Genomic DNA, 15690 nt, shown 5'->3' with positions numbered 1-15690 from the left:
TTAATTGGCCCAAGGACGAACTCTATTGAAATTGGGGAAAAATCGGTTCAGATTTAGATATAGGTCCCATATATATTTTCGTCCGCTTTAAGGTAAATGGTGTACCAAAGTCCCTATATATCTTTCGATTTGCACGAAATTTGGCATAGCGAAATGAATTAGGTCTAAAATGATGTGTGTTAGGTTTCCTGAAAATCGGTTCCAATTTAGATATAGCCCCCATATATATTTTCGTCCGATTTAAGCTAAATGGTGTAGCAAAGTCCCTGTATATCTTTCGATTTGAACGAAATTTGGCATAGCGTACTTAATTAAGTCTAGAATAGTGAACGTGAAGTTTCGTGAAAATCGGTTTGGATTTATATATAGTTCCTATATAAATTTTAGCCCGATTTAATGTAAATGGTGTACCAAAGTCCCTATACATATTTCGATTTGCACAAAATTTGGCATAGTGTACTGAAATGAGTCTGGAGTGATGTGTGTAAAGTTTCCTGAAAATCGGTTTAGATTTAAATATAGCTCCCATATATGTTTTCTTCCGATTTTATGTAAATTGTGCACTAAAGACCCAAAGTTTGTCCGATTGCCGCACAATTTGTACAATAAACTGTAGTTAATATAAGTTAACCTCTGCCATTCTCATTGAAATCGGTTCAGATTTTGATATAGCTTCTACATATATATTTTCATCCGATTTTACACAAAATTGTCACAAAATTTGCACAGCGAACTAAAGTTTTGAAATGTGGAAAGTTTTGAAATCGGTTCAGATTTGGATAGAGCTTCTATATATATTTTCGTCCGTTTTTAGGTAATTTTGTCCCATTGTAAGAAGCAACTCTATATCTGAACAAAAATGAAAAATTTAGTATAGGTTGCAGAATTGGACGTCTGTTAGCATTCATCTGTTGAATATACCCAAAGTGGTGAAGGGTATCATATAGTCCGCCCCTCCCGACTTTACTACTTTCCTTACTGGTTTTCTTTTAATGAAACTAGCAGTGTTCGTAACATAAAATTATGAAATTATTGTGGCTTGCCACATTATCTAAAAACTAAATATATAACTAATTTTCAAAACTAAATACCAACCTAAACTAACCTAACTAACTACAAGTAAGCATAAGTGTCATTATATGTTTGCCTATAATAGGATAGAATTAATAATTACTTATCTATGTAGTTTACTTTGTGTGTCTGCACGTGTGTGAGTATTTTTGTCTGTGTCTGTGTGAGTGTACTTAAATTATCTAAAGTCTATTTAATAAACTCACAAAAGTACTTGTTGCAATTCTCTCAATCGGCTGAACGAATTCGCACTCACCCCTCACCCACCCACCCAACTCTATGGAATATTTTTAAATTCTAAATAATCTCGGACATTATTGGGACACATAATATTTTTACCCAAAAATAGCACCGTCGACATGGGATGTAGGAAATCTGCAGAAAACGACTTGGCCTTCCAGCCGAAGAAACCATTCGGTTTCACCACATTGCCGCTGATCTCAAATGGCAACAGATTTACACCAATTTGATTTATCTTCGAAAACTGCACCTTAAAGTAGTGGCCATCGGTGGCCTTTATCCAATAGAACCCCTCGTTATCAACATAGGGTTTATTTTGGGATTTCTTCAATGAATTCGAACGCTCCAAATCGTTGACATTGAAACTTATGTCAATGTCATAAGCATCGGGTGATAAACGATTGGTGTCGATTGCCGTTCTCAGCGCCTGATTGTCCAACCAATAACGAATTCCGACATTTTCAAATTCCTCCAGGACATGATTGAAGGTACTCTTTAGCTTATCCAAACAACAGGGCGGCGTATGTTTACCCAGATAGACATAAAATGGACGTTGATTATAGACGGTACCCACACAGGATTTGGTGGTTCGTTCACAACCGATTAAATCGATGTCGGTAACTTGGGGTAATGAGAAATTCGACGAGGAGAATTGTGTATCCAATACTAGATTGTGTTGAGCATTGTACGAGGACGAGTCCTTGGAATCGGTTTTAATCGATACCTTATGGGAACGTCGTACAATCCGCTTTATTTGTAATTTTTTATACATCTCCCGAAATTGACGTCGTCGTATATCTGTACGTCGCTGTTTGGTGTGATACGCTGCAAATAGCCGCCGTCCATCTTGAAACGAGGTGGGAAATACGAATTTCTGCAAAACAATAGAGGAAGATAATAATTTGTTATTAACTGAAAAGTAAAACAAGAAACAAATGTGGAATAAACAAAAAAAGAAGAAGAAAAAAACAGTAAGGAAAGTAGTAAAGTCGGTCAGGGCCGACTATATGATACCTTTCACCACTTTGGTTATATTTAACATATGCATCCGAACAAACATGTCATTCTGTAACCCATACTAAACTCTTCATTTGGATAGAAAGAGAACGAGACAAAATTATGTAAATCGATTTAAAGCAAATCTCAATCGGACATACGTTGATTATTTGAAACCGAATAAACATGAAGTTGGTCGAATATATGGGCTATGTCAGCATTTTTACATTTCTACGAAAAGCAATTACGACACCCTATACTCAATTTTGTACGTTGTGAAATATTTCGCGTCAATATGACAAAAATTTGGAGTTTGGGGCACCATTTAATTTTAAAAATCGGACGAAAATATTAATGGAAGCTATATCTAAACGGATTTCAATGAAACTTGTCACAGTTAGTTTATACTACTTTTAGCACGTTTTGTGCATATCGGCCATATTTTGAGCCCTTGGTGCATCGGAGGAAATATATAGGAGCTATATACAAATCTGAACCGATTTGAACGAAACCTCCACATATTAGGCTATACTAACTTCACTACGTTGTGTCGTGAACCGAATTTCCCTTCGTGTAATTCGAAAGATATATAGGGACATCATTCTAGACTTAATTCAGTACGCTATGCCAAATTTCGTCCAAATCGAAAGATATACAAGGTCTTTAGTATGCCATTTACATTAAATCGGACAAAAATATATATGGGAGCTATATCTAAATCTTAACCGATTTTCAGGAAACTTGACACACATCATTCTAGACCTAATTCATTACGCTGTACCAAATTTCGTGTAAATCGAATGATATATAGTGACCGTTTACATAAAATCGGACGAAACTCTATATCTAAATCTGAACCGATTTCCACGAAACTTAACACACATCATTCTCGACATTATTCTGTACGCTGTGGCCAATTTCGTGCAAATCGAATGATATATAGGGACTTTGATGCACCATATACCTAAAATCGGACGAAAATATATATTGGAGCTATATCGAAATCTGAACCGATTTTCCCGAAACTCAGCACTCATCATTCTAGACTCAATTTAGAACGCTATGCCAAATTTCGTGCAAATCCAAAAATATATAGGGACTTTGGTACAACATTTACATTAAATCGGACGAAAATATATATGGGAATTATATATAAATCTGAACCGATTTTTGCGAAACATAACACACAGCATTCTAGACTTAATTCAGTACCCCATGCTAAATTTCGTGTAAATCAAAAGACATATCGGGACTTTGGTATACCATTTACATTAAATCGGAAAATAATATATATGGGAGCTATATCTAAATCTGAACCGATTTTCACGAAAATTAAAACACATTGTTCTAGGCTTAATTCAGTACACTATGCCAAATTTCGTGCAAATCGGAGCATATATAGGGACTTTGGCGCACTATTTCCCTAAAATCGGACGAAAATATATATGACAGCTATATCGAAATCTGAACCGATTTTCCCGAAACTCAGCACTCATCATTCTAGACTGAATTTAGTACGATATGCCAAATTTCGTGCAAATATATAGGGACTTTGGTACAACATTTACCTTAAATGGGACGAAAATATATATGGGAGCTATATATAAATCTGAACGGATTTTCGCGAAACTTAACACACATCATTCTAGACATTATTCTGTACGCTGTGCCAAATTTCGTGCAAATCGAATGATATATAGGGACATTGGTACACCATTTACCTTAAATCAGACGGAAATATATATGGGAGCTTTATCCAAATCTGAACCGATTTTCAGGAAATTTAACACACATCATTCTAGACCTAATTCATTACGCTGTAAGAAATTTCGTTCAAATCGAAAGATATATAGAGACCGTTTACATTAAATCGGACGAATATAGGTATATATATGGGAGATATACCTAAATCTGAATCGATTTTTCCCAATTTCAGTAGGGTTCGTCTTTGGGCTAAATAAGTGATCTATGCCAAATTTCATCCAATTCGGATTATAAATGCGACCTGTACTTCGTTTACAATTTAACATGGACAGACGGACGGACGGACATGCGTAAATCGACTCAGAAAGTGATTCTATGGATATTCTCAAAAAAAAAATCCACGCCTTCTGTGGTTGGTCCTTTGGACAAAAAATTTTTTAAAAAATCCACGCCTTCTGTGGTTGGTCCCTTGGACAAAAAATTCTTTAAAAAATCCACGCTTTCTGTGGTTGGTCCCTTGGACAAAAAATTCTTTAAAAAATCCTCGCCTCGCCTTCCCTTGGACAAAAAATTCTTTAAAAAATCCACGCCTTATGTGGTCGGTCCTTTGGACAAAAAAATTCTTTAAAAAATCCACGCCTTCTGTGGTCGGTCCTTTGGACAAAAAAATTCTTTAAAAAATCCACGCCTTCTGTGGTTGGTCCTTTGGACAAAAAATTATTTAAAAAATCCCCGCCTTCTGTGGTTGGTCCTTTGGACAAAAAATTCTTTAAAAAATCCACGCCTTCTGTGGTTGGTCCTTTGGACAAAAAATTCTTAAAAAAAATCCACGCCTTCCGTGGTGGGTCCTTTGGACAAAAAATTCTTAAAAAAATCCACGCCTTCTGTGGTTGGTCCTTTGGACAAAAAATTCTTAAAAAAAATCCACGCCTTCCGTGGTGGGTCCTTTGGACAAAAAATTCTTAAAAAAATCCACGCCTTCTGTGGTTGGTCCTTTGGACAAAAAATTCTTTAAAAAATCCACGCCTTCTGTGATTGGTTCTTTTTTTACAAAAAATTCTTAAAAAAATCCACGCCTTCTGTGGTGGGTCCTTTGGACAAAAAATTCTTAAAAAAAATCCACGCCTTCTGTGGTGGGTCCTTTGGACAAAAAATTCTTAAAAAAATCCACGCCTTCTGTGGTGGGTCCTTTGGACAAAAAATTCTTAAAAAAATCCACGCCTTCTGTGGTTGGTCCTTTGGACAAAAAATTCTTAAAAAAATCCACGCCTTCTGTGGTTGGTCCTTTGGACAAAAAATTCTTTAAAAAATCCACGCCTTCTGTGGTTGGTCCTTTGGACAAAAAATTCTTTAAAAAATCCACGCCTTCTGTGGTTGGTCCTTTGGACAAAAAATTCTTTAAAAAATCCACGCCTTCTGTGGTGGGTCCTTTGGACAAAAAATTCTTTAAAAAATCCACGCCTTCTGTGGTTGGTCCTTTGGACAAAAAATTCTTTAAAAAATCCACGCCTTCTGTGATTGGTTCTTTTTTTACAAAAAATTCTTAAAAAAATCCACGCCTTCTGTGGTGGGTCCTTTGGACAAAAAATTCTTAAAAAAAAATCCACGCCTTCTGTGGTTGGTCCTTTGGACAAAAAATTCTTTAAAAAATCCACGCCTTCTGTGGTTGGTCCTTTGGACAAAAAATTCTTTAAAAAATCCACGCCTTCTGTGGTTGGTCCTTTGGACAAAAAATTCTTTAAAAAATCCACGCCTTCTGTGGTTGGTCCTTTGGACAAAAAATTCTTTAAAAAATCCACGCCTTCTGTGGTTGGTCCTTCGCCTTGTGGGAGTCCTGAAAAAATCCACGCCTTGTGGGAGTCTTCAAAAAATCCACGCCTTGTGGGAGTCCTGAAAAAATATTCTTTAAAAAATATTCTTTAAAAAATCCACGCCTTGTGGGAGTCCTGAAAAAATATTCTTTAAAAAATCCACGCCTTGTGGGAGTCCTGAAAAAATATTCTTTAAAAAATCCACGCCTTGTGGGAGTCCTGAGAAAATATTCATTAAAAAATCCACGCCTTGTGGGAGTCCTGAACAATATTCTTTAAAAAAACCACGCCTTGTGGGAGTCCTGAAAAAATATTCTTTAAAAAATCCACGCCTTGTGGGAGTCCTGAAAAAATATTCTTTAAAAAATCCACGCCTTGTGGGAGTCCTGAAAAAATATTCTTTAAAAAATCCACGCCTTGTGGGAGTCCTGAAAAAATATTCTTTAAAAAATCCACGCCTTGTGGGAGTCCTGAAAAAATATTCTTTAAAAAATCCACGCCTTGTGGGAGTCCTGAAAATATATTCTTTAAAAAATCCACGCCTTGTGGGTGTCCTGAAAAAAATTTTCTTTAAAAAATCCACGCCTTGTAAGAGTCCTGAAAAAATATTCTTTAAACAATTCACGCCTTGTGGGAGTCCTGAACAAATGTTCTTTAAAAAATTCACGTCTTGTGGGAGTCCTGAAAAAATATTCTTTAAAAAATCCACGCCTTGTGGGAGTCCTGAAAAAATATCCTTTAAAAAATCCACGCCATGTGGGAGTCCTGAACAATATTCTTAAAAAAAACCACGCCTGGTGGGAGTCCTGAACAATATTCTTAAAAAAACCACGCCTTGTGGGAGTCCTGAACAATATTCTTTAAAAAAACCACGCCTTGTGGGAGTCCTGAAAAAATATTCTTTAAAAAATCCACGCCTTGTGGGAGTCCTGAAAAAATATTCTTTAAAAAATCCACGCCTTGTGGGAGTCCTGAAAAAATATTCTTTAAAAAAACCACGCCTTGTGGGAGTCCCGAAAAAATATTCTTTAAAAAATCCACGCCTTGTGGGAGTCCTGAAAAAATATCCTTTAAAAAATCCACGTTTTGTGGGAGTCCTGAAAAAATATTCTTTAAAAAATCCACGCCTATTCATGGCCCTTAAAAATATTTTTCAAAAAATCTACGCCTGAAAAATATTTTTTTTTAAATCCACGCCTTGTGGATGAAAAAATCCTCGCCTCCTGGTGGTCTTTAAAAATATTATTTATAAAATCCACGCCTATTGATGGTGACATAAAATATTTTTTTAAAAATTCCACGACTTGTGGGATCCCTGAAAAATTATTCTTTAACAAATTTTAAATTAATTTTTTTATATATTTTTTAATACTGACCAGGATACCATTAATAATATCCTTTGAGACTATCCATAGTCGTATATTCATACATACAAATTTATGCAAATTCAATCAAACTAAGTGACAATTTCACACTTTGAAATCTAGTTTTTTATTTTTGCTGCCGTTTTTTGCAATATTCACCAGAGATACCTCCACATGGACCTGTAAGCCAATGACACCTCGACTCCATAGATAAATATCTTTTTTTTATCCAAGATTTTTTTCATTGCAGTCTATATTTGGTGTTAATTTGCTGCAGATGATTTGCATAAAGTCAGCATCATAGTCACCATCATCCTTGTCACCATCATCCCCGACAGCTTTAACGTCTCTGCCGTCGCCATCGATACCCGGCTGCAGTCATGGCGTTCAGAAAAAAATTATTAATTGGCTTGCAATTTTTATATGTAGCACAACGCGTGAATTCATTCACAATTTGTTGTCACCGAGAATAAATGATGACGATGGCGTGAACACAAAAAAACCAACAACAAAATCACCAAACTCAATTACAGCCAATATGGCCAGTTAGTTAGCCAGTTAGTCATGCCAATAACGTCAATGATGATGACGGCAGCAATGATGGTCAGCACTAAACTGGTGTTGAAAAAAAAAATTATTAGATTTGCTGCAAATCATATCTGTCTATGACCGGAGCTTTGCTGTTATGGTTATGGCCTCATAATAAAAATGACCGTCTCGCCGCCCGTGACAGGTATTCATCACCAGGCTGATAGTCTGTCAAAAACTAGGTGTAAATTGCAATCGAATCAAGTCAATTAATGGACATTTTTATATGCAAATTTATTGTTTGAAATATTTTTTAGAGTCAATATACATACATACATACATGAATATGTATATATATTTAAAATAATTTAATAATTTATAAGGACCCTTAATAGATATAAGGACCTATCATAAGGCGTGGATTTATTAGAAAATATTTTTTTTTTAAATATTTTAAGGACCATCAATAGGCGTGGATTTTTTAAAAAAAATATTTTCAGGACTACCACAAGGCGTGGATTTTTTAAAGATTAATTTTTCAGGACTACCACAAGGCGTGGATTTTTTAAAGATTAATTTTTCAGGACTACCACAAGGCGTGGATTTTTTAAAGATTAATTTTTCAGGACTACCACAAGGCGTGGATTTTTTAAAGATTAATTTTTCAGGACTACCACAAGGCGTGGATTTTTTAAAGATTAATTTTTCAGGACTACCACAAGGCGTGGATTTTTTAAAGATTAATTTTTCAGGACTACCACAAGGCGTGGATTTTTTAAAGATTAATTTTTCAGGACTACCACAAGGCGTGGATTTTTTAAAGAATAATTTTTCAGGACTACCACAAGGCGTGCATTTTTTGAAGAATACTTTTTCAGGACTACCACAAGGCGTGCATTTTTTGAAGAATACTTTTTCAGGACTACCACAAGGCGTGCATTTTTTTAAAGCGTTTTAAGTTTTCAGGGCTCCCAGAATACCCCTGCCACCATATTTTAAACTATATTCCGCTTTTTTGAAATTCCATCAATGAATTATGACCATTTGCCATATTAAGATTTCAAAACGCAAACGAAAAAAAATCATATCCGTTAACTTTATATCCAAGCCAAGATAGTTTATGGCACAAACTTTGACTCATGGCCATTGCTGCGGAATATGCAACAAAATAGAAATACAAAAACAACAAGAAATAAATCTACAAAACATTAATAATATTTATATTTTTTGGTGGAGGCAAACAAAACAACGGCTAACTAAGCCATGACATAAATCCCAAGGGAATAGAAGGAATCAGGAGTGGGCAAACTGAAAATATTTCCACGCCTTATGATAGGTCCTTAAAATATTTTTTAATAAATCCAAACCTTAGGTAGGCCCTTAAAATAGTTTTTCATAAATATACCCTTGAAAATATTTTAAATTAATTCACGCCTTAGATAGACCCTTGAAAATACTTACTTAGCTGGCTTGTGACAGAACTTTCGTTTCATAATCCGCGCTTAAAAAAGATTTCCAGGCGCGTCGGTCTTTTGCGCAGTTTTTCCAGTTTGAAAGATCATATTCCGCAATGTTGTCTTCCACTTGATCTTTTCATCTTATTCGTGGCCTTTCCCTTCTGCGTGAACCAACAGTTGGTTCGCTTTTATATGCCTTTTGGGCTGGGGCATCTTCACCCATTATCACAACATGACCTAGCCAATGTACTCGCTGCAGCTCAATACGTCTAACAATACCGATGTCCGAGAATAGCTGGTACAACTTATTGTCCATTCGACGGCGATATTCACCGTCAACGCAGATCGGCGAAAAGATCTTTCGGAGAATTTCTCTCTCAAAAACTCGAAGAGCTGTCTCATCTGTTTGCGTAAGTACCCATGCTTCAGATCCATATAACAGCACGGGTAGTATCAGCGTCTTGTAAAGTGTGAGTTTGGTCTGGCGGGAGGTGGCCTTGTTTCTAAGCTGCTTACTTAGACCATAGTAGCATCTGTTGGCCATCACTATCCTTCTCCGAATTTCAAAACTTATGTCATTAGTTTTATTTATGGCGGTACCAAGGTATATAAAATCTTTGTCTACCTCGAAGCTGTAGTTCTCAAGTTCCACAGTTGGTCCGAGTCTACTGGACGTCTTGCGCGTTGATACCATCAGCTTTCTCAATTTGTTCAATTTGTTTTCCTCTCCATTTACTGTCAGACCCACTTTTGTTTGCGTACAGACTTTGGCAGACTCATTTTCAATATGTTCAAAAGTGGCTGTTACCGCTCTCAATGTTCGACCAAATATTTCGATGTCATCGGCGTAGGCGAGTAACATGTGTTGTTTGGTGTACAGAGTGCCATTTCTGTTTACCTTTGCCTCTCGCATGACCTTTTCCAGCAGAATGTTAAAAAGGTCACACGACACACTGTCACCTTGTCTGAATCCTCGTTCGGTATTAAAGGGCTTCGAGAGCTCCTTTCCGACTTTAACAGCTCATCTTGTGTCAGTTAAAGTTATCCTGCATATCCGTATTAATTTTGCTGGAATACCAAACGCAGACATGGCTTTATACACCTCTAACCGGATAGGGCTGTCGAATGCGGCTTTATAGTCGACAAATAGGTGGTATGTGTCGATATGTTTTTCGTGGGTTTTTCCTGGGTTTGCAGAGTGAAAATCTGGTCAATGGGGGATTTGCCAGGTTTGAAGCCGCATTGGTATGGTCCAATAATGTCATTGACTATTGGCTTCAGTCTTTCATACAGTTCACTGGATAACACTTTATGTGCGATGGGAAGGAAACTTATTCCTCTATAGTTGACACATATCGTCATCAGATGGTGCATACCAGAGATGGACATGCGGTAGCTTTTTTTATACCCTTCACCACACTGTGGTACAGGGTATTATGTCTTTGTGCATATGTTTGTAACAGGCAAAAATAATCGAGATAGACCCATGGTTCCTTTTGAGAATATACATAGAATCACTTTCTAAGTCGATTTATGCATGTCCGTCCGTCCGTCCGTCCGTCTGTCCGTCTGTCCGTCTGTCCGTCTGTCTGTCCATGTTAAATTGTAAACAAAGTACAGGTCGCATTTATGATCCGAATTGGATGAAATTTGGCATAGGTCACTTATTCGGCCCAAGGACGAACCCTATTGAAATTGGGAAAAATCGGTTCAGATTTAGATATAGCTCCCATATATATATTTAACCGATTTAATGTAAACGGTCCCTATATATCTTTCGATTTGCACGAAATTTGGTGCAGCCAAATCATTTGAGTCTAGAATGATGTCTGCCAAGTTTCGTAAAAATCGGTCCAGATTTAGATATAGCTCCCGTATATAGTTTCGTCCGATTTCATGTAAATGGTGCCCCAAAGTCCCTATATATATTTTGATTTGCACGAAATGTGGCATAACGTACTGAATTAAGCCTAGAGTGATGTCTGCCAAGTTTCGAGAAAATCGGTCCAGATTTAGATATAGCTCCCATATATAGTTTCGTCCGATTTCATGTAAATGGTGCCCCAAAGTCCCTATATATCTTTCGATTTGCACGAAATTTGGCATAACGTACTGAATTAAGCCTAGAGTGATGTCTGCCAAGTTTCGAGAAAATCGGTCCAGATTTAGATATAGCTCCCATATATAGTTTCGTCCGATTTCATGTAAATGGTGCCCCAAAGTCCCTATATATCTTTCGATTTGCACGAAATTTGGCATAACGTACTGAATTGAGCCTAGAATGATGTCTGCCATGTTTCGTCAAAATCGGTCCAGATTTAGATATAGCTCCCATATATAGTTTCGTCCGATTTCATGTAAATGGTGCCCCAAAGTCTCTATATATCTTTTGATTTGCACGAAATTTGGCATAACGTACTGAATTAGGTCCAGAATGATGTGTGCCAAGTTTCGAGAAAGTCAGTCCAGATTTAGATATAGCTCCCATATATAGTTTCGTCCGATTTCATGTAAATGGTGCCCCAAAGTCCCTATATATATTTCGATTTGCACGGAATTTGGCATAACGTACTGAATTGAGCCTAGAATGATGTCTGCCAACTTTCGAGAAAATCGGTCCAGATTTAGATATGGCTCCCATCAAATCTTTCGATTTGCACGAAATTTGGTACAGCCTGATCATTTAGGTCTAGAATGATGTCTGCCAAGTTTCGTGAAAATCGGTCCAGATTTAGATAGATATAGCCCCTTTTATTATAGATTGATTTTAAGTAATTGACGCACCATATATATTTTCGGCCGATTTCAAGTGTAATTTGGCATCAAACTCATCATGTTAGACAGATTGACATCAAAGTTTGCACATCGTACAAAATTGGGCATAAAATTATATAGTTGCGTTTTCTAGAAGTACAGACATAGCCCTACGGATGACCTGTTTATATTTGTTTGAAGTCGATTTACATACTTTATGGATAGATCTAGGTAGATTCACATTTAGATAAAAATCACATATTTTATTTCATCCAATTTCATGCTAATAGTCCTGTGTAATATACCCATAGTGGTGAAGGGTGTCATATAGTCGGCCCCGTCCGACTTTACTACTTTCCTTACTGGTTTTGACTTGCGTTATGCATAAAATAAAGCGATAGTAATACTTAACGCAACTACAAATGATGCGGTATAGTACAGTCAACACTCGGTCATTCGTGAAAATACTGCCATTGTTGACTCTCACTTTACCGATTGTTTTCAATTCACATCATATCTTCGTATAAACACTCTCTGCTATCGCCGGCTTCTTTCAGAGTGTTTTTATGCATGTGAGTGCGGGAGAACATAAACAATGCAAACAACGCAAAAGAAACAAAGTCAATCGAATCAATGCGGTGCACCGCATCATAACAGTACTACTCTATGAGTGAAGTTTGTTTTTATGATCACTTAATTTTAGAATGAACTATGACAATCCAGTTTTTAATTTATTTTTATTTCTGTTATGTTATACATAATATTTTAAAATTTCTCATAAAACACGAACTATTCTTTTAATTATACCCTTCACCACGCTGTGGTACAGGGTATTATGTCTTTGTGCATATGTTTGTAACAGGCAAAAATAATTGAGATAGACCCATGGTTCCTTTTGAGAATATGCATAGAATCACTTTCTAAGTCGATTTATGCATGTCCGTCCGTCCGTCTGTCTGTCTGTCCATGTTAAATTGTAAACAAAGTACAGGTCGCATTTATGATCCGAATTGGATGAAATTTGGCATAGGTCACTTATTCGGCCCAAGGACGAACCCTATTGAAATTGGGAAAAATCGGTTCAGATTTAGATATAGCTCCCATATATATATTTAACCGATTTAATGTAAACGGTCCCTATATATCTTTCGATCTGCACGAAATTTGGTACAGGCTAATCATTTAGGCCTATAATGATGTCTGCCAATTTTCGTGAAAATCGGTCCAGATTTAGATATAGCTCCCATATATAGTTTCGTCCGATTTCATGTAAATGGTGCCCCTAAGTCCCTATATATCTTTTGATTTGTACGAAATTTGGCATAACGTACTGAATTAAGCCTAGAGTGATGTCTGGCAATTTTCGTGAAAATCGGTCCAGATTTAGATATAGCTCCCATATATAGTTTCGTCCGATTTCATGTAAATGGTGCCCTAATGTTCTTATATATCTTTCGATTTGCACGAAATTTGGTATAACGTACAGAATTGAGCCAAGTTTCGAGAAAATCGGTCCAGATTTAGATATAGCTCCCATATATAGCTTCGTCCGATTACATGTAAATGGTGCACCAAAGCCCCTATATATCCTTCGATTTGCACGAAATTTGGCATAACGTACTTAATTGAGCCCAGAATGATGTCTGCCAAGTTTCGAGAAAATCGGTCCAGATTTAGATATAGCTCCCATATATAGTTTCGTCTGATTTCATGTAAATGGTGCCCTAATGTTCTTATATATCTTTCGATTTCCACGAAATTTGGTATAACGTACTGAATTGAGCCTAGAATGATGTCTGCCAAGTTTCGAGAAAATCGGTCCAGATTTAGATATAGCTCCCATATATAGCTTCGTCCGATTACATGTAAATGGTGCACCAAAGTCCATATATATCCTTCGATTTGCACGAAATTTGGCATAACGTACTTAATTGAGCCCAGAATGATGTCTGCCAAGTTTCGAGAAAATCGGTCCAGATTTAGATATAGGTCCCATATATAGTTTCGTCCGATTACATGTAAATGGTGCACCAAAGTCCCCATATATCCTTCGAGGTGCACGAAATGTGGCATAACGTACTTAATTGAGCCCAGAATGATGTCTGCCAAGTTTCATGAAAATCGGTCCTGATTTAGATATATCTTCCATATATAGTTTCGTCCGATTTCATGTAAATGGTGCCCAAAGTCCCTATATATCTTTTGATTTGCACGAAATTTGGTACAGCCTAATCATTTAGGCCTAGAATGATGTCTGCCAAGTTTCGTGAAAATAGGTCAAGATTTACATATAGCTCCCATATATAGTTTCGTCCGATTTCATGTAAATGGTGCACCAAAGTCCATATATATCCTTCGCTTTGCCCGAAATTTGGCATAACGTACTGAATTGAGTCTAGAATGATGTCTGCCAAGTTTCGTGAAAATCGGTCCAGATTTCTATATAGCTCCCACATATAGTTTCGTCCGATTTCATGTAAATGTTGCACCAAAGTCCCTATATATCTTTCGTTTTGCACAAAATTTGGCATAACGTACTGAATTGAGCCTAGAGTGATGTCTGCGTTGTTTCGTGAAAATCGGTCCAGATTTAGATATAGCTCCTTTTTATTATAGATTGATTTTAAGTAATTGACGCACCAAGAACCAATAGGAACAAAACGTTCTGAAATTAGTCTAACCTTCTGTCACAAGTTTGTTTGAAATCGCTTAATATTTGGATAGAGCTTCCATATATATTTTCGCCCGATTTCAAGTAAATTGGGCATCAAACTCCTCATGTTAGTCAGTTTGACATCAAATTTTGCACAACGTACAAAATTGAGCATAGAATTATGTAGTTGCGTTTTCTAGAAGTACAGACATAGCCCAACGGATGACCCATTTATATTTGTTTGAAGTCGATTTACATACTTTATGGATAGATCTACGTAGATTAACATTTAGATAAATATCACATATTTTATTTCATCCAATTTCATGCTAATAGTCCAGTTTAATATACCCATAGCGGTTAAGGGTATCATATAGTCGGCCCCGTCCGACTTTACTACTTTCCTTACTGGTTTTGTGCATATGTTTGTAACATGCAAAAATAATCGAGATAGACCCATGGCTCCTTTTGAGAATATGCATAGAATCACTTTTTGAGTCGATTTAAGCTCGAAATTTGGCACAGCGTAGCAAATTAGGTCTAGAATGATGTGTGTAAAGTTGCCTGAAAATCGGTTCAGATTTATATATAGCTCCCACATATACTTTCGTCAGATTTAATGTAAATGGTGCACCAAAGTCCCTATATATCTTTCGATTTGCTCGAAATTTGGCACAGCGTAGCAAATTAGGTCTAGAATGATGTGTGTTAAGTTTCCTGAAATCGGTTCAGATTTAGATATAGCTTCTATATCTGACCAAATGAACAATTTAGTATCGGTTGCAGAATGACGTGTTTATGGTTCCAATTTCATTTTACTGGTCCTTTAAAAATGCGACTTCTGTTAGGATTCATCTGTTGAATATACTCAAAGTGGTGAAGGGTATCATATAGTCGGCCCCGTCCGACTTTACTACTTTCCTTACTGGTTTTTAAATACATTTTTTATTTCCCCTAATAACTATACTGACTTATTTATATGTAGAATTTTTATAATTTTTTTTTTATAATAAAAAAATGAATTAATTTTTTGTTTAAAAACGTTTTTGCACTATTAATTTCTAATTTGCCATTAATTGTAGTTGCGTTATTTTATTTTATGCAAAACGCAA

At 36.4% G+C, this 15690-nt stretch overlaps 1 protein-coding gene across 1 annotated transcript; it reads right to left on the bottom strand.

Moving 5' to 3' along the window:
• Positions 1 to 1348: 1348 nt before the first annotated feature.
• On the bottom strand, positions 1349 to 2223 carry LOC133331082 (ribitol 5-phosphate transferase FKRP-like; the record flags this gene model as incomplete). The annotated part of the gene is made up of 1 exon (XM_061539496.1): positions 1349 to 2223. A coding segment is annotated over one exon (875 nt), but the record flags the coding sequence as incomplete, so codon positions are not given.
• Positions 2224 to 15690: the final 13467 nt, after the last annotated feature.

Source organism: Musca vetustissima, unplaced genomic scaffold (assembly GCF_032173495.1).
Source record: "Musca vetustissima isolate MV318-11 ecotype Yass unplaced genomic scaffold, APGP_CSIRO_Mvet_v1 utg7326, whole genome shotgun sequence".
NCBI classification, from domain to species: domain Eukaryota; kingdom Metazoa; phylum Arthropoda; class Insecta; order Diptera; family Muscidae; genus Musca; species Musca vetustissima.
Note: the sequence above shows the minus strand (reverse complement) of the source record. Positions and strands in the feature narration are given on the sequence as shown.